At 37.3% G+C, this 19,219-nt stretch overlaps 2 protein-coding genes across 4 annotated transcripts in view; one reads left to right on the top strand and one right to left on the bottom strand.

The window, feature by feature from the left end:
• The first annotated feature begins 236 nt into the window (after positions 1–236).
• Positions 237–7,728, top strand: gnat2 (guanine nucleotide binding protein (G protein), alpha transducing activity polypeptide 2). Of its 3 annotated transcripts, none has more exons than XM_046870515.1 (9): positions 237–603; positions 3,266–3,308; positions 3,456–3,597; positions 3,868–4,025; positions 4,859–4,987; positions 5,109–5,238; positions 6,437–6,590; positions 6,753–6,973; positions 7,324–7,728. In XM_046870515.1, the coding sequence occupies exons 1-8, from the start codon at positions 486–488 to the stop codon at positions 6,941–6,943; spliced, it is 1,065 nt and encodes a 354-aa protein (XP_046726471.1). In that variant the 5' UTR covers positions 237–485; the 3' UTR covers positions 6,944–6,973; positions 7,324–7,728. The 3 variants fall into 3 exon arrangements, with proteins under 3 accessions (XP_046726471.1, XP_046726469.1, XP_046726468.1); XM_046870513.1 differs by having other exon boundaries at positions 7,304–7,728; XM_046870512.1 differs by having other exon boundaries at positions 6,753–7,728.
• A 1,647-nt stretch (positions 7,729–9,375) lies between these two features.
• gnai3 (guanine nucleotide binding protein (G protein), alpha inhibiting activity polypeptide 3) overlaps positions 9,376–19,219 on the bottom strand; it is a 26,079-nt gene continuing 16,235 nt past the window's right edge. Inside the window, exons 5-9 of the mRNA XM_046870516.1 lie at positions 14,033–14,161; positions 13,788–13,917; positions 13,409–13,562; positions 11,279–11,488; positions 9,376–10,228 (exon numbers count right to left, since the gene is read on the bottom strand). Of these exons, the coding sequence (XP_046726472.1) occupies positions 11,298–11,488; positions 13,409–13,562; positions 13,788–13,917; positions 14,033–14,161 (604 nt within the window). The 3' untranslated portion in view covers positions 9,376–10,228; positions 11,279–11,297. The remainder of the gene's footprint in view (positions 10,229–11,278; positions 11,489–13,408; positions 13,563–13,787; positions 13,918–14,032; positions 14,162–19,219) is intronic.

The raw sequence follows: 19,219 nt of genomic DNA, 5'->3' as shown, positions 1-19,219 counted from the left end.
AACTTGAGATGTTTTTTTCCCCAACCTTAATCATCTTTAATTTCATGAATTAAAAAAGGGGTTCAGGTTTTCTTAAAGAAAAAAACTCCAACATAGAATGTTGGGCACAAGGTGTCCCACAGTATAATCGCTTTCCTTAGTTTTGAAGGTTTGTCCTATTTGCCAAGTTAATTGGATTGGCTGGTTCAGATGGAAAGGTCAGTAAAACCCTCCCCAATCCTGAACTAAAGCATTAGGCCTGTGAGAGAAGAATTAGAGCTTATAGACCTTCAGTTCTCTCTGGGCTTTCAGCACTTTTGATCTGATCACCTACCCTAAGGACAGTCAGAGACAGTCAACCCCACATTTATCAGGTTACTGAGAATTTGCAGCATCATCTTTGACAGGTGGACCTTTTTTTTAATCCATTTCACTGTCCGCAAAACACAGAAGAATTTTGGCAAAATTTCTCACCTTCCGGAAATTGAGAGGAAAGGGGAAGAGACATGGGCAGTGGAGCAAGTGCTGAGGACAAGGAAATGGCCAAAAGGTCCAAAGAACTGGAAAAGCAGCTACAGGAAGATGCAGATAAGGAAGCAAGGACAGTCAAGCTCCTTCTGCTGGGTAAGGGCTTTATGCTTAGATAGTGAAAAGCAAGATGGTGTCACTTTAATGACTTTCTGTCTAAAATTTAAAAATCTCCAACCAAGAAGCCAATGCTTGAAGGAGATCAGAAATTTTAGCTGGGAGTAGCTAAAACATTACTAATGATTTAAAAATAATACACACGCTGACAGCAAGTCTTTTTCTTGCCTTGTTGTTGAAAGCTTCTCAGTGAATCTTTGAAACATGAAGTTATTTACACATGCAATTATGTAACATCAAATAACATTAGCAATAAAGACACTAAAGGCTGAACTATGGAGCCAGCGTTGCATTAAGATGCATTTTGACTGAGGAAAAAAAAAGAAATATTTCAGGGGGAACAATAGCATAAAAATGGCCTTCTGCAGAATGTGAAATAAATTGTTCAGTTTCACTCTTCCATTAGGAGTCATTATTCTTCACACAAATTTGATTTTAGTCCACATTTGTTCAAAGGTGTCATTGAAGAAGAACTAAAAACAAGCATAGGAGTGATTTTTGCTGTCTGGAAACCTGGACATATGATGCTCCAGTGACACAGATTGAGGCTTAAATGATTTTATGCAGTTTAATCTGCTTTCAGTAAGGACTAAATGGCAACCATATGTCAGTTCTATACTTGTGAAATATGATTTCTGTAGCATCTATAGCATCAAATGCATGCAAATTGTCATAATTTCACGTTTAGTTTGTAAATTATAATAAAATTAATTACTACAATATTTTTTTCAAACAAAGACATAGGTGAGCCCCAGAAAATGCACCAACAGTTATTAAGAATATTTGGAACCATTTCTGTATTTGTCTTATGGTTAATTAAGGTTTGAGATGACTCTTGTTAGAAACTGTGGTGCTGTAGTTTTGGTCTTTATAAGTGCTGCACATTGACGTCTGCTTGAAAGACCACATCCTGAAGGCCCTCGGCACACTAACAGTAAGAAGAGAATCCTATTACACTAACGATTAAAGCCAAGATCTCGCTAAGCTTTTGTTTAGCTCTTCCTTTAAGCACCTAGTGTCAAACAAAAGACAATATATTTTTGTTTTTGCATTATGACCCAGAATCAAATATGCCGTTCTAAAAACTGATACTTTTGAAATGTTTGGTTTCATTAACGCAATGTACCATGGAAGTGTTTATAGTTCTTAAAGGATTTCCCTGGGTTTAGTGTTTATACAATGCTATTTCTACTGCCCGAAGTGGTCGTCGACCCTTGAAGCACAAAGAGGAAAGAAATCAGTAGCAACATATTGTTCCTGTTCAAATGGCATGTAATTAAAATTAAAATGTGCACAGTACAAATATGCAAGTCAGTGTTTTCATTTTCTTTTCTTTTTTTAACTGGTCCAGTGAATTGTCTGTTGCCATAAAAACTAATAATAGGCATTAGGTAAGTAATTGCTTTGCTATTTTAGCTGTAATAAGTGACTATCATATTCCCTGGTAAGACATTGTGTGTGCATATCAGGTAGTCGGATGCCATTTCCTTGCTTAGCCATATATTAAACTAAGCTAGAGAGCAATTTGGTGCACTTTGAGCGGTCTCAGCAAAGACGCAGTTTCTTAGGTCTTGACTTGTGTTGTTGTACTGAGTAATGTGACATGACAGAGGCCCCTAAAAGAATCAGAATGTCAGTGGTCTCTCCTGAGCAGATTTTCAGTGCACAAATCCAATTAGGTCAATTGTTAAAGCAGGTTAAAAAGACTTCCTCCTGACCGAAACACCATTAGCAGGCTAATAATATAATAAATAATATATAAATAATAAATATATAATAAATAAATATAAATTTTAAGAAAATAATGTATCATCGGCATATGATCAATATTAAATTCACATATAATATGTGAATTTTTTTTTTTATTGAGATTTGAAAGGTCACAATATAACCAAAATAATTATACAATAATATATTATTTATATATATATATATATATATATATATATATATATATATATATATATATATATATATATAAATATATACAGTACAGACCAAAAGTTTGGACACACCTTCTCATTCAAAGAGTTTTCTTTAGTTTCATGACTATGAAAATTGTAGATTTACACTGAATGCATCAAAACTATGAATTAACACATGTGGAATTATATATGGAATTATATACATAACAAAAAGTGTGAAACAACTGAAAAATGTCATATTCTAGGTTCTTCAAAGTAGCCACCTCTTGCTTTGATTACTGCTTTGCACAGTCTTGGCATTCTCTTGATGAGCTACAAGAGGTAGTCACCTGAAATGGTCTTCCAACAGTCTTGAAGGAGTTCCCCGAGAGATGCTTGGCACTTGTTGGCCCTTTTGCCTTCACTCTGCGGTCCAGCTCACCCCTAAACCATCTCGATTGGGTTCAGGTCCGGTGACTGTGGAGGCCAGGTCATCTGGCGCAGCACCCCATCACTCTCCTTCTTGGTCAAATAGCCCTTGATGCCTTCAGTGTGACTCTACAATTTTCATAGTCATGAAAATAAAGAAAACTCTTTGAATAAGAAGGTGTGTCCAAACTTTTGGTCTGTACTGTATATATATATATATATATATATATATATATATATATATATATATATATATATATATATATATATATATGTGTGTGCACCTGTGTGTTTTCCTCTGCTTGTAGGTGCTGGTGAATCAGGGAAAAGCACTATTGTAAAGCAAATGAAGTGAGTACACCAACAAATGTATTGAATTTGAACTCTGAGCTTTTGGTTATATATGTATGCCCACAAGACAGAATTGAGACTAGGTTTATGTCAGATAACACCAACACTTAACATGAAGGTCATGCTCCTTTTTGCTCTTTTAAACAGAATTCTCCATCAAGGTGGTTACACAAAAGAAGAACAAATTGCATTTACAGCCATTATTTATGGTAACATCCTGCAGTCTGCACTGGCCCTCATCAGAGGCATGGAAATGCTTGGCATTAACTACGCATCCCCCGCATCACAGGTGTGCATTTCAACCCGGCTACATGTAAACATGCACAGAGCGAGCACTATTAAGAAAGACTTTCACCCCTCAGCTGATCAGATGTATGCTAATACTGTATTTGGTTCCAGTTGTTTATGAAAAAAAAAAAGTTCAGTAACAACCTGCAGAAATGTGTGCGCCCAATTAAAGTTGGACATTTAAAAAGTGAAACGATGCATCACCTGATGGTACTAATTCAAATCTAAAATGAAACTGTACCAAAGCTTCCTCATTCCTCTCACCATATAGGAAGATGGTCAGAAACTGCAGAACCTAGCAGATTCGACTGAAGATGGCACAATGCCCAAAGAGCTGGCGGATGTCATTAAAAGTCTGTGGAAGGACATGGGTGTGCAGGCTGCCTATGAGAGAGCAGCTGAGTTTCAGCTCAATGACTCTGCTGGCTAGTAAGTGCAATAGATGGAGGGTTTTAGTCATTTATCTATAAACGGATCGAAAACTAATGGTTAAGCTTCATGTTACTATGTAAAACATGGCCCATGTGATAGAGAGTGTAAGGATGGCTCTTCTGAGAACATATTCTATTCAATTCAAATTGATTTCTATAGCTTATTTCACAATAGACATTGTCTGGAAGCAGCTTTAGTGAATGTAAGAATATTTACATTTTTGTATTTATCCCCCATGAGCAAGCCTGGGGCGACTGTGGTAAGAAAATACTCCCTTGGATGGTATGAGGAAGGAAACTTGACAGGAACCAGACTCAAAAGGGGAACCCATCCTCATGCGGGTGACACCAAGATCGTGATTATAAATCATTAAAATATTACAAGCACCGGAGAGTGAGAATTATCAAGAGCGTGTGGGATTATGAGTAATGTCCTTTCTACAGTCTTATATAGTCAGCTGGAGTTGTGGAACCCGGGTGCTCCTGAGCAAAGCATAAATTAGCTAAAAATCTGAGATCATTATAGATTCATCAAGTAACCGAAAGCAGAGGCGCATGTTGACATGAAATGTCAGAAGATCAGTTCAGTTTGGCAAGCACTAAACACTGTGACATGCATGTGATAATTCTCCTTGCTCACCAAGGTCTAATCAAGTGGATTTTTGTGATTCTATAGTGGGGATAGAGGGATGTGGGTCAAAATCACTACTCCTTATAATTATTATTTTTTAAAGGAATTCCCAAAATGGCAATGACGAATAAAATACCTTGTTTTTGCAACTTCAACTTCATTCCTACTTTTTAAATTTAACCCAGATGTACATTTCACAGCTACCTGAGTGACATGGACAGAATTTGTAGCGAAGACTACGTCCCATCAGAACAAGATGTGCTGAGGTCTCGAGTGAAAACCACAGGTATCATTGAAGAACAGTTTTCCTGCAAAGAGCTTTACTTCAGGTGAGCTAGTCATCTCTTGAGCAATGATTCCTCCTTCATGTTCTTAATACACATGCATTGTCAAGGAGAACAAAAATATATTTTTGCTAGTGGATTCAACAATAGTTTCTTACCACACCAGGATGTTTGATGTGGGCGGACAAAGGTCAGAGAGGAAGAAATGGATCCACTGTTTTGAAGGTGTGACCTGCATTATCTTTTGCGGAGCTCTGAGCGCTTATGACATGGTGTTGGTAGAGGATGATGAAGTGGTGAGTACATTTTGTTCCAGATCTCAGGTCAGGGTGTCAGCGAATGCATCAATTATTACACACTATAAGTAAAGCACAATTAGCTCAAAAGCAGCCCAAAGCAACCTATTTCAGGGAGTTGATTAAGCTGGGGCTGTTCAGTCCCTCATCACACTTTAGGCAGCCATTACTGTCACACTGGGCATGTGCTCACAATGTGGACAGTCCATGCAATGGAAAGGTTTCCACCTGAAACATGTAGAAACCTTTTCGAAACCTGTAAACCTTCTCATTTATTCAATCATCTAACCAGCCATGCATTTGAGCAAAATGCATAAAACCATGCAGATACAGGTTTAGAGATTCAGCAAATATTCAAACCAAACATCATAATGAAGAAAATGCGTGATCTCCAAGACAAATCCTGGCCTGGTTGTGGGTCCAAGATAGGTTTGAATATTTTAAAAACTGCTGATCTCTTGGGGGTTTCCACTCACACTGGTCTCCAGACAACACTCAGAAATGGCAGGAAAAACAAAACCATTTTCTGGGCATAAAGTCTGCAGGCTGAAACAACTCATGGATGAGAAAGTTCAGAGAAGAATGTCCAAACTGGTCTGAGGAAACAGGAAGTCTATAGTAACAAAATAACCCTTCTTATAAGTAGAAAAACATCTCACAACATATAACACAATAAGCCTTGAAGTGGATGAGGTTTCTAATGCTGTCAACAAAGAACAATAATCTGAGGCTATCAGGACAGCTGACTGGGAAAAAGACCCCTCCCCCTCTTGTTGTTGGCTGACAGGAGTGGAACCCAAAGTGGTCTTCTGTTGTTTAATGTTTTGTGCATGCTGAGATGCTTTTCTGTTAAGCACCCACAGAACTATTGCTCACTTAGTGCTCACATCATTCTCGCAAGAACGTTTGTGAAATCAGCAGTTTATGAAATACATCAAACCTGCCGCCCTTCTGACATCATCGGATCACGCACTTTTTCTTCATTCTGATGTTTGATGAAAATGTTAACTGAAGCTCTTAAGCTGTATCTGTATGAATGATTAATGCAATGATTTTGCATTGTGCTGTTGGCACATGATTGGCTGATTAGATAACTGCATGAACCTGTTTGTGTTCTTAATAAAGTGGAAGGTGTGTGTGTGTGTGTGTGTGTGTGTGTGTGCACATCACTCATTTCTTGTCATTACTGCAATTTCAGAACCGCATGCATGAGAGTCTCCACCTATTCAACAGCATCTGCAATCACAGGTTCTTTGCAAAAACATCGATTGTGCTTTTCCTCAACAAGAAAGATCTCTTTGAGGTTAAGATCCAGAAAGTTCACCTGAGTATTTGCTTCCCTGAATATAATGGTAAGTTCAGGTCTTTCAGTGCTATGCCGGGTTTCTCTCATTGACATCTCGAAGCTTGACAGCTCTTGAATTGTCCTCTGCTTGCTCAGCAACCGCAGAGAACAATTCAACAGCATTAAACGCCCGGAGCTCCTGAGTCACAGCTTTTCCTCGCCACTGTAGGTCCAAACACGTATGACGATGCCAGCGTTTACATCAAGAAGCAGTTTGAGGAGCTGAACATGAAGAAAGGCGAAAAAGAAATTTACTCGCACATGACCTGTGCCACAGACACAAGAAACGTGGAAATTGTCTTCAATGCTGTGACAGACATCATCATCAAAGAAAACCTTAAGGATTGTGGACTGTTTTAAAAAAAACAACATAATGGCCATGTTGTTCAGGTAGGTGGAAATGATAAATTAGGAAAATGGCATGGCAGGTTGTGCTGTTTCAGAAAAATAACAATGAGGTGCTCTGATTTCACCAAACACCAAGCAAAGTTACTGTTACTACCACAATTTTTTTTTTTTATGTTTTATTTCACTTCCACCTCAGCAATTTGCCAAGAATTGATTGTTTAATCAATTGAAAAAATGGATTGTCATGCTCTTTTTTTTTATTTTGTGTAGATTGTCATATAAACCTATGATTTGAATGACTTCCATTATTGTTATGGAATGCAAAAATACTTCTTGCTTAAAACATACATCATAAACTTCTGCTCTATCCAGACCTTTTGCTTTAATCCCAGAGAAATGACTATGAAGACTCGCAAAACGCACGATTGTAATCCCTACTGCAAGATGGCCTTCATAAATAATCGACATGTTGCACTCTTAAGGCTCAGTGAACAGTCAAGACCCGTGTTTCCAGTATAGTTGGATAATTTATGTAAATCAATTGTCTGATGTACAGTCATAAGGACTTTCTCTCAATAGGATCAACATGCTGTACAAGATGCAAACCACCCTTTCTCCTCTAATTTAATAATATTGTAGGGGGTTAAGTTGTAAATAAGATTTCAGACTTCTAAATAAATATGTTTAAAGACTTAACAAAAGAGTAGCAAAGCTGTGGTTTGGAATTGTTTTAATGCTGTGATAATGTTCTGGACTAAAAATGTAGGAACATGAAATAAACATGTGCATCAACTCCACTGGCTTTTAGTGTCAAATTAATCAACACAGAATAATGTTACAGAAGGTCGTTTATTAAAATCAGTGTGTTTAATAACGAGGAAAAAGGATTTCAATGCACACAAAACTCCTTTTGAATTGATTGCACTGTGGTCTAATCTGATATTCAAAAACTCAATCATTAAGTATTCCAATATAATCTACAGTATAAAATTACTATATATCAGTAGCTACTTCTGCCATCTTTTGTATTGTCAAGATGAAAGACTTTTCTAGAATTAAAGGTGCCCAGAAAATTTCACGTACTCCAATAGGTTACAGCAGCACGTACCATAGAGTAGGAAAAGCACTTTCCATTTTAATATTATCTACAATATGTCAATTACATGCATACACAATATGGACAAAGTTTGTTTTTGTGGCACCTGACTTTTCCAGCCATATAGTACAGGATTGTCTTTGGATGCGGAGGCATTACATTTCCCTTCACTTGAACTAGGAGACCCAAACCTGTTCCAGCATGACAATGTCCCTGTGCATAAAAACAGCTCCATAAATATATGGTTTCAGTGGAAGATCTTGAGTGGCCTGCTACATAACTTTGACCTCAACCCTATTGAACACCTTTTGGATAAATTGGAACACTGACTGCACCCCAGGGCTCATTACCCTACATCAGCACCTGACTTTACTAACACCCTTGTGGCTGAATTAAGGAATTTCCACAATCACAAAATGGAACATGTTTAGGGAAGAGTGGAGTTTTTTTAACAGCAAATGGTGACCAATTGTGAAATTAGAAGTTTAAAAAAAACGAATTTGAAATTTCTGTTCAGGTGTCCACAAGCTTTTGTCTATATAGTGTATTTCTGGTTTAGTCTAACAGGCATATCAATCTTGAAACAGGTTTATGATTTAGTTTGCATGTGCTTTAATAGATATTAGTGACTCAGTACAGAAAACGATTAAAAAACTGTTTTCAAGCAAGAAACAAAATGGTTTTATACAAGAAGTAGAGGCTTTTACTGACCTGTAAAAAAAATGAGACATTGCCGGATATGGATAATACTTTTATACACTGCATAACACTGTGCTGTAGCAATGCAAAGTTCAAGTTTAACTGGGTAACATGAAACATGTTAGTCAATTAAACCGGTACAAAATACAAAGCATGTCGGTTCGTTTTTACAAAAAGAAATCCACAGGATTAACATAGTACATCCAACAGCCCTTAATGAGATCTTAGCAAGAATTATACATTTTATAGTCTGGGCTACATTCAAATCATAAACTTTAGCTGTAGGCTACAGTTAAAACTATTTCAATAAAGTTTAGCGTTTGGAAACTTTTTCAATCTGCAAATCATGAGTAGAAATGTGTGACCTAAAGCAGATCAACCTGACCAATGAGTGGATTGTTTGTCTGTTACTATTAAAAGCACAGATCGCCACTTTTATTTTCGGTTTTATCCATGGAGAAATGAGCATTTTTCATAAAAAAAAAAAAAAAAAGTTAAGATTTATGTAAAAATAAACATGTATATTTACACACTTTAAGTACACCTGCCATAAAGATTAAAGCCCATCTACTTTTGTTTAAAATCCCAGCAACTAAGCCTTCAAAATATCGAGCAGTGAATGTAAAAATTCAGCCTTCATGCAGGAAAGTCACAATATCTACATTTATTACAAAGTGTTCTTGAACCATTTATTAATTCCATTAGCATGCAGTCATGGATTTATTAATCGGTAATAATTCATACACAATTGTAATGAACAAGAACAAAAGTGTTATGTAATGGCCCATACTAAAAAAAAAAATCAGAGAGGAATAGAAGAACAAGTATTTCACTATTTACTTTTTTCATTTTTATTTATATATTTTTTTAAAATGCAACTAATCTAGATTATAACTGACCCGAGAACTAAACAGCTACAGTTGAGTAGGTGAAAATGCTCTTCTTATGGGAACACCATCATAGGTCTTGTTTCCATTGAACCATGGTCCCGAAAAAAAAAAAAAAAGAACTCAAAACAATCGGAATATTAATAACTTACTTATAAACCTAACGTGAGAAACTTGCAAAATTCAGCTGGATGAAGAAATCACAGTTATGTAGCTGCTGATAGTCAGAAATTCCTCTTTTGGCAAGATGCATCTTAACATTGTAGGATTCTGGTGTGTGCATAGAACTACTTTATTTACTGTAACAGCCGAAAAAAGGATCGCCAATCGGTCGAAGAGCAACTTGAACCAGTTGTAATTTCATTTCAAGCATGAACAGAGAACGTTCATCCATCTTGACCTCTCTCGAACGTGTGGGAGAAGTAAAGAAAGACAGACGATAATAGCGCCAACAAAGAAGGTTGAAGAGTTTCTCCAGAATGCACAGTAAGAACTACGGTGTGCGTGCAGTGTGGTAGCAGCACTGTGTGTCGCCATTTTTTCCCCCACCGACTGGAATCCGCTACAGGCAGCGACAAAGAGATCCATCCCACGAGGCATTGCTCGCTAGTCCCTCTACATTGAGTGACAGAAATGAGGACAGGAAAGACAGTTGTTTTAAATTCGGTGATGAGGAGCTCTGTATCCCTGTAGAGATGTATAGTCTCTACAGGGCTGTGAGAGCTATACTGAAACTATACAATGCGTAACTAATTCTCAGATCTCAGACTTCATCTACTGCAATAAAGTACATGGTGGTAAATCTGCATGTTCTTTAAAAGGGGCACAGTTGTATTCTTTACATGTGACTTGCTGTTTCGTTGGATTTGTTCTTGAACTCAGATTACTAACAAAGTTTTGTCTCAAGTAATCAGCTTTTTGACACAGTAATCCTCCGTTTTACCCGCTTTCTCGTGCCCCCGGTTCATCACGGAATTGCATTTGGCCCATAACTAATTTGTTTGGCTAATGTTCCCGGTCTCTCACAGATAGCACGACAGACCAAAGTTTGAAATAATGAAGTAAAATGTTAATACAGTACAATATCGTATACATAAAATCGCATTTTTGGGGTGGCGTCCTTTTATCGCGGTTTTCCGTTTATCGCGGGCGCTTTTGCAACGTAACCGCCGCAATAAACGGGGGATTACTGTACTTCAGAAAGATCAGCTCCTTTGAGGAACCTGGGCCACAGCAAAAGATGTAAGCAAGGAGCAGTTCTTGAACCTTACGCCAAAAAGTAGTTTTATGTAAATCCGATATTTTTCCAACTTTTCATATGTAAAACACAAACAGTTAATCTTTAATATTAGAAATGTAATAGATATAGTAACAGTTAAATTAACAAATTTGAGAGAAATAATCTTTTAACTATTGTATTTGATAAAAATGCAATTATTCTGAATTTGATTTTAGAATATTCTGAAGAGATTCCCAAACAGTATATAAATAAAAGAAATGTTCAGGACCAAAAGAAGGAAAGAAGCACCTAACTAAAATTTTTAGAATATTTCACTACACATTGCAGCATCAGAATTGCGGGTGCAATTCGGTTGCCAAAAAAACAATAATAATTTACTCGTATTAATGGTAAACATACCGCTTAAAGCTAACTGTTGAGCCTACCTCGGCAAACAAACATGCTTCAGTAGAGTCCACATTCAATCAGGTTGTTCTTGATGATGACATCAGTGACTGCATCAAAGACAAACTGCACGTTCTTGGTGTCAGTGGCGCAGGTGAAGTGGGTATATATCTCCTTGGTGTCCTTTCGCCTGTTTAAATCCTCAAACTGGCACTGGATGTAAGCTGCGGCCTCTTCGTACGTGTTAGAACCTGAAGAGAGACGCAGAAATTTCCAGTCAGAGTCAAAGTGTGAGAGACGATGCGTATTGTTGAAGTAGTACAATGGGTAATGACGGATTTTTTTTTTTGCAGAGACTAAAATTTCAAAGAAGCAGCAGAGCAAAGGACTGTCACGTTTGGGAATTTAGTAAAAAAACACTGCATTTCCCCCCCTAAGCATTACCATCTCTAATTACTGTTCCAGCTAAAACCTCACTGAGAAGCCACACTAATCATTGACCATTTGAGACAATTACAAACCTAAACACATTTAAAAACATGGATGGTTCGTACACGCCATCATTTTTTATCAGTCAAGTCTAATCCTCTTTTTAAACTAAATCACTCTTCACTCTGGAGTTTAAACTGCACTCGAGACAGAAAAAACTACAATAAATCCTTGATGTTTACAAAGACAAAGTGAAAGGTTAAGCCGTCTCCCATGCACACTTCCATTCTAGGATAAAAGATGATGTGTAGCAGATACAGCTATTTTACCACAGCACAGTGAAAGTACAGTGCCATTTAATGACACCCACCGATGAAACATGAGCATGGACAGCCGCCCTCGGTTTTATTAAATCTTGCAATCTATAAATCTCCATTTCTTCTGTCCTGGCAGCGACGTTGTTAAAATAGTTCATTACATCAGAGCGAAAAAGATGAGAATTATGATAGGATCGGCGGAGATGCAGCCGCCGGTGCCTGTTTGATTTCAGAGCTTGGAATGAGGCTTAGTTTATGAAATTTTTATCTGAAACACACACTGCTTTGCAGTCTCACTAATCCTACTGAAGAAGGTCTACTGAAAGTTACAATAATCCCAAAGTTTAAAATCACTGCCTGAGAAGACAAAGTTATATATACATTCAAATTAAGCCTAAATACTTAAAAAAAAAAAATTATGTATTAAAATAATGGTTATTTTTTATAAATAAAATATTAACACATTCCACTATATTGTTTTACAATAGAATGTAGTACATGTAGAAATAAAACCTTCTTCCAAACTGTAAATTCTTGATTCTGATTGGTCAGAAGGTGTTTTTTCCCCTAACAGTTCTGACATAAGCTCTGTCTGTTATTTAAATAATACATTTTTAAGAAATTGTGTTTTTCTATAGAATCACTTCAGTAACAGAATGTGTATGAAAGGCAAACTACATAATAAAGACTAACTTTGTTGATATAGTAAAGTCTTCTGTAAGCACACAATAATTTTATATTAACAGGGCAGAGTCTCGGATTTTCCGCCACAGAATAGTCTTCCTGACGTAGTGTAGAGGTGTTCAATCTTCTCCACAAAGGACTGGTGTGGGTGCAGGTTTTTATTCCAACCAAACAAGAGCCACACCTGACAGTCCATTGAAAATGAAAAGGTGAAATCTGCTGTGGCTTGGTTGGAATGAAAATCTGCACTCACACTAGCCCTTTGTGAAGAAGATACATTTACATTTGCGGCAGACGCCCTTATCCAGAGCGATGTACAAAAGTACAATAGATCACCCCTGATGAAGAACTTTGTTTCTTGCGATAACTGGTTCCTTGGCAGGCTGTGCTTTTTTTATTTTTTTTTTTATATTATTATTACTCTAAAATCAGGAGGAGGCTGTGATTAAGCTATCTGATACTATTACCTAAAAATCATAAAAAACACACAGATCAATTCTTTAGTGAACAAAATGCTGTATTTTAAGAAGAACAAGACACCTTGCCATGTATGGTTACCAGAAAACACTGACAATTTCCTACAATGACACGCCTAGTTTTTTTTTTTTTTTTTTTTTCTTACTTAATTCTTGCCATTGTTACTTACAAGGGCTTTAAAAAAATGTCTTGGATCATTGGTTTAATGATTCTTAAAACTACCTGCCCAGAAGCCATAAAACTGTTTTAGAGGTTTCATCTCACCCGAGTATTCAGGGTAACAGATAGTCAATGGACTCTTCTTGATCTTCTCCTCAAACAGGTCCTTCTTATTGAGAAAGAGGATGATGGAGGTGTCTGTGAACCACTTGTTGTTACAGATGCTGTCAAACAGCTTCATGCTCTCATGCATGCGGTTCTGTGAACACAAATTCAGGATGTTGTGAAACTCAAGATCCTGCATTAATAACTTGCACCATTAAACATTGTGCCATTTTAAGTGTTGCCGTCTAAATTTGTAAGTTAAAATCATGTGGGGAAATGACAAATTACTTTAGATAGATTTAAAACTACTTCACAACTGCAGAACTTATTTCTATCCCATGAGTATAAAACATTAAAAGACAGATAGAAGCAGGCGCACCATCTCCTCATCTTCAGCCAGCACTAAGTCATAATCACTCAGAGCTACACAGAAGATAATAGCTGTGACACCCTCGAAGCAGTGAATCCATTTCTTCCTCTCTGAGCGCTGACCACCCACATCAAACATCCTGTTCACACACACACATATGGACGTTAATTAACATGCAAGACAAGTTGCAAAAGGGTTACTACGTGCATGACAAGTGAAAAGCAATTATAAGGAGATGGAAGGATTTTACTAACTTGAAGTAAAGCTCTTTAAAGGTGAAGTGAGTTTCCACGATGCCTGTGGTCTTGACTCGAGTCCTCAGCACATCTTGCTGTGTGGGCATGTAGCCCTGTTGGGATATCCTCTCCAGATCATTTAGATAGCTAAGACAGACATAGCAAGAATGTGAATTTCAGATATATACAATATTAAACATGGCAGACGAATCTAGACAAAATTTAGGTAACCGCACTGTACAGTGTTTTCTATAAGTTTTAGTTAGAAATTATCCCAAATTTTGGAAACTTTCTCGCCCCTCGTCGTTGTCTCCCCGTTTCTCCATTTTTCATTCTGCAGTGTCTTCTGTGCTACCTGTCCAAAGCACTTCAGAGTTTAGCCGGTCAGTAATAATGGTCTGTGAAAAGAGTTACTCGAAGAATCGTTTCAGCCCTAGTGCCAGTGTTTTGTTTGCCTGAAAACAGGCTTGGGTAAATATGTCCAATGTTCTGTAAAAGTAAGACAGTTTGGAATCAATGAGTGTATAGTTAGTAATCTCTCTGTTTGTGACCACAACAGGTCACGTGAAAAGCCGGTAAATCTTTGCTATGGTGTAACATTACATTACATTACATACAGTGGTGTGAAAAAGTGTTGCCTAGTCAAAGTCCTGACCTGAATCCTATTGAGATGCTGTGGCATGACCTTAAAAAGGCGGTTCATGTTCGAAAACCTTCCACTGTGACTGAATTACAACATTTCTGCATATATGAGTGGACCAAAATTCCTCCACAGCGCTGTAACAGACTCAATGCAAGTTATCGCAAACACTTGATTGCAGTTGTTGCTGCTGGGGTGGCCCATCCAGGGCAAACACTTTTTCACACAGGGCCATGAAGTTTTGGATTTTGTTTTCCCTCAATAATTAAAAACCTTCATTTAAAAACTGCATGTTGTGTTCACTTCTGTTATCTTTTACTAATATTTAAATTAGTTTGATGATCTGAAACATTAAAGTGTGACAAACATGCAAAAAAAAATAAGAAATCAGGAAGGGGGCAAACACTTTTTCACAGCACTGTATAAAATCCATTATTTGAAACTGCATGTTGTCAATATCCTCTCGATTACCTTAACTGCATGGTACTAAGCGGGAGTATTCTATGCCTATTTGTGTAGTATAGCAGGTTGGTGGGATCCTAAATGAGTAACTCGCACCATCATCAAGGTGTGGCACAATACTGTAATGAATGGAGGTAAAAACATACATGACAAATATTCTGATTGTGTAAGAAGAGATCAGGAATAAAAACTCTCCACACACAAATTCTATTTATTCCAAGTGTCTAAGTTAGTGATGTGTCCACACTTAATTATGATTGCTCTTACATAGTGCCACTCTCTTTCCATGTTCATGTTGTAATAATAAAAAAAAGAAAACAAAAGAAAAAATAGACGTATAGCCCACACCACACAGTCCGCACGGTCCTAGTGCCACGTTCCTAAATCTACATCACTTCACCAATCCACAAAGGGTCAAACAGCTTTGAGACCACTTAACAACTGTACCAAATAACAGAATATTTGGCTTGAGGGTTTTTTGTCAATAGGAAGTTATGAGGCATTTATACACCCTGGAAAATGTGCTTCATGCACAGAAGATCAGGAGCAGAGGAATTCACACTGCTCAAGCTAAGGCCTGTCAGAGCTCTTGCACAACCACAAACCAGCGAGCAAACTCAAACAACCAGCACAATAACACCTAGAGGTGCAATGATTCCAAAAGTTACCTCAGAAACACTTTGCCATCTTATTTGCTCGCATTCTCCCATTCAAAAAATGACTGCACACTGCTTGGGAGAAACACGTTTTATACAAGCAGGAAAAGCTAGACTGCAAGGTCATCCGGTATGAGCTCCACCCCCTACATTCACACAAATACTCTCCGAAAGATCATCTGGTATTTGTATTTAATTATGTGAAACCATTTAGTCCGAGGGTGTGGTGAAATGGGATTAAAGAGACCAAGCTGTTAATGCTAAAGCGAGTAAAGCCATTCTACTTAAACAATGCGTGGCTGTCTGGAATTTAAGGCAGAGAAGTACAAGGATGAAAGTAGGGCCATAAAATAGCAAAATATTTTTAATAGTTAAAATAAAAAAGTTATAATAGATAATATAATTAGGGCTGCAACAACTAATTGATCAAATTAATAATAATCAATAATAAAATTTGTTGTCAGCCAATGCTGTTATTGACTATTTGGGCTGCTCGAGTTACGGTTTAGCATGACGGGAAAATGACCGTACAGAGTCAACCAGCAGCGTCCCAAGTCATCCAATGCAATGGGAACATTTTATATTAAAAACGCAACAAAAAAAAACTGTACCTGGAAGTAATTGCAAAGCGGAACTTGTGTGGTATGGAGGTACCACAGTGATGCACGAGAACATGAAAAGAAAACACACTGGAGTCACGGATGAAGGTGAAACATCAGCACGGTAAGTAAAAACTGTATTTCCTCATCATGTGAAAATGATCTAGTTTAATTTTATAGTCACTGTTGTGGTTTTCAGTGAAGGATTATGCATTTGTACACTAATGCATATATTTTTCTTTCTTTTTAATCAACCCTGTTAGCGTTCTGCGTTTTTTGCGTTTCATTCTCATTTTATAAGCATTTGTCTACTACAGTTAACTTCTGTTTTCAAACGTTATTTACTGTGGCCATGTTTAAATGCTGGTTTTTAATGTTTGTATATTTAATTTATGTGTATAGCATTTAATTATTATACAAAATGAAAAATGATATATTCTAGATGCTTATATCCTCACAAATAAACAAAATAGATATTTATTTAAACTAAAATTGTCAAAACACTTGTATTATATTTTATATAGCTTTTTTAAGCATGGTTGTCAACTTGCCATCTGCAAAATACAATATAAAAATGTTAACTTACACAAACTGCTTTAGACTGGTTGACTTTTTTTTTGTTTTTACAGAAAGTAACATTTACATGTGTGTGAATGAGAGGGAGGGCAGTGGAGTGGTGTGGTTGCAGGGAGAAGAGGTGGAGAAGGTGGAGGAGTTCAGGTACCTGGGGTCAACAGTGCAATGTAATGGAGAATGTGTTAGAGAAGTGAAGAAAAGAGTGCAGGCATGGTTGGAGTGGGCGGAGAAGAGTGACAGGAGTGATTTGTGATAAAAGAGTATCTGCGAGAGTGAAAGGGAAAGTTTATAGGACTGTGGTGAGACCTGCGATGTTGTATGGATTAGAGACAGTGGCATTGAGTAAAAGACAGGAGGTGGAGCTGGAGGTAGCAGAGCTGAAGATGTTGAGGTTTTCATTGGGAGTGACGAGGATGGACAGGATTAGAAATGAGTTTATTAGAGGGACAGCGCATGTAGGACGTTTTGGAGACAAGGCAAAGGCTGTGAGAATGAGATGGTTTGGACAAAGGGGATATCTGTAGGAGACTGCTGAGGATGGAGCCACCAGGTAGAAGGAAAAGAGGAAGGCCAAGGAGGCGGTTCATGGATGTGGTGAAGGAAGACATGCAGGTAGTTGGTGTGACAGAGGCAGATGTAGAGGACAGGGGGTATGGAGACGGATGATCGCTGTGGCGACCCCTAATGGAAGAGGAAGAAGAAGAAGAAGCCAGCATGAGGGAATTTGTTCAAAGGAGAAATCCCCCAAGCACTCCAACAAGCAGCCACTATAAACTCTAAAATGTCCAAAATAAAAATATAGTTTATCTCAGTGTGTGACGTTTGCATTTTTTAAGCACACTTTTATACATAAAAACCCAAATAAGGGTTTTATATAGTTATAATAAGTAAAACATCTAATAAAAAATACAAAAAAGAGAGAGGGGGTCGATTATCAAAAAAATTGTTAGTTGCAGCCCTAATTATTATAGATATGTTTCACAAGCATATGAATATGAATCATAATTAGTAATAAATAACATAAAAAAGACTCCATGTGAAGGGTCAATGTGTACCAAATATCAGCATAACCAATGTCAGCATTACATGTCTTCAGGAATGCTATTTAATGTGTGGATCCATATGAAAATAGACTTTTAATTTTCCCAGGATTAAAATGATTTCCTCAGGATCTTAATCCTATGTTCTACCAAAGCCGTATCAAGTTCAAATATCCCCAGCATGATTGTGTACAACAAGAAAAGCGAAAGGTGGCTGCTTGTCCACGGGCGATGACGTGAGAGCAAAAAAAATTTCCCCAGTCACCGCAGACCAAAGCGCCACTGATAGGATGCCAGAGTAAAGAATGTGCTGTGCAGCACAGCTTCTGCTTACATGATACACTTTCTATAACATTTCAGACATGAACATGAAATATAATACATATAATAAATATTGAAATATAATACCCAATACATAAATGTAGTTGGTGGTTAGACCTGATCTCCTCTAATTACTGTCACTGGAATCGACCGGAATTTTTCAAAACCAGCAGAACAAACCAGGATGAGTCACTCTAGCACTCTGAATAGGAAAAGAGATTAGGCCTGGAACACGGCCTGTTCGAAAAGCTCGGAGCAGATCCTTAGAGTGTCCTGAGCTTAACACTGCATTCAGAAACATATACTCAGGAATCAGAGGAGCAAGACACAGCTTGCCCCAGACGACCTGAGGAACTCCTTACTATAGGGTCGTGTCTCGACAAGTACACAAGTTAAAGATCCACATTCTCATTCCAGATCGTAGGCACTGAAATATCTGAAGTGGCCAATCAGATCCTTGTAATTGTTTTCCCTTTTTCTTATGAGATGTCAAATAAAACCATACTGCAGCTCTTCCATTATAAAAGAGCAGGTCATTAACTAAACCAGGTCCACCATTAACATACCCAGATCACGATACTAAAACAATGCTAATATTTTCAAAAGCATTAACATTTTCTAGGTTCATATGAGTAAGAAATGAAAAGAGGATGTTAAGTGAGAGAGCAGAGAAACACAATCGAGAAATGTTAGGTTTGCTCTGATCTCTAACAATGTACAAAAAACATTTCTTTAACACAATCTATGTTCTACATTCCTAAATTTAATGTTTTGCATTCCTGAAAAAAGATTTACACTGAAAAACAGTAAATAGCATAGCCATGCAAATATTGCGAATAGATGCAGAGATGGGAATATGAAAACGAGCCCTTGAACGGAAAAAAATGTCAATCCTTATACTTGGTTATATC

The sequence above is a fragment of the Silurus meridionalis genome, chromosome 17 (assembly GCF_014805685.1).
Source record: "Silurus meridionalis isolate SWU-2019-XX chromosome 17, ASM1480568v1, whole genome shotgun sequence".
In the NCBI taxonomy this organism is placed as follows: Eukaryota; Metazoa; Chordata; class Actinopteri; order Siluriformes; family Siluridae; genus Silurus; species Silurus meridionalis.
This window is presented reverse-complemented; position numbering and strand designations above follow the sequence as displayed.

Coding starts and splice junctions, on each gene's coding strand:
- gnat2 (XM_046870515.1), top strand. CDS start 486: ATGGGCAGTGGAGCAAGTGCTGAGGACAAGGAAATGGCCAAAAGGTCC. Junction 604..3,265: donor AGTCAAGCTCCTTCTGCTGG/GTAAGGGCTTTA, acceptor CTCTGCTTGTAG/GTGCTGGTGAATCAGGGAAA. Junction 4,988..5,108: donor TGCAAAGAGCTTTACTTCAG/GTGAGCTAGTCA, acceptor TTACCACACCAG/GATGTTTGATGTGGGCGGAC.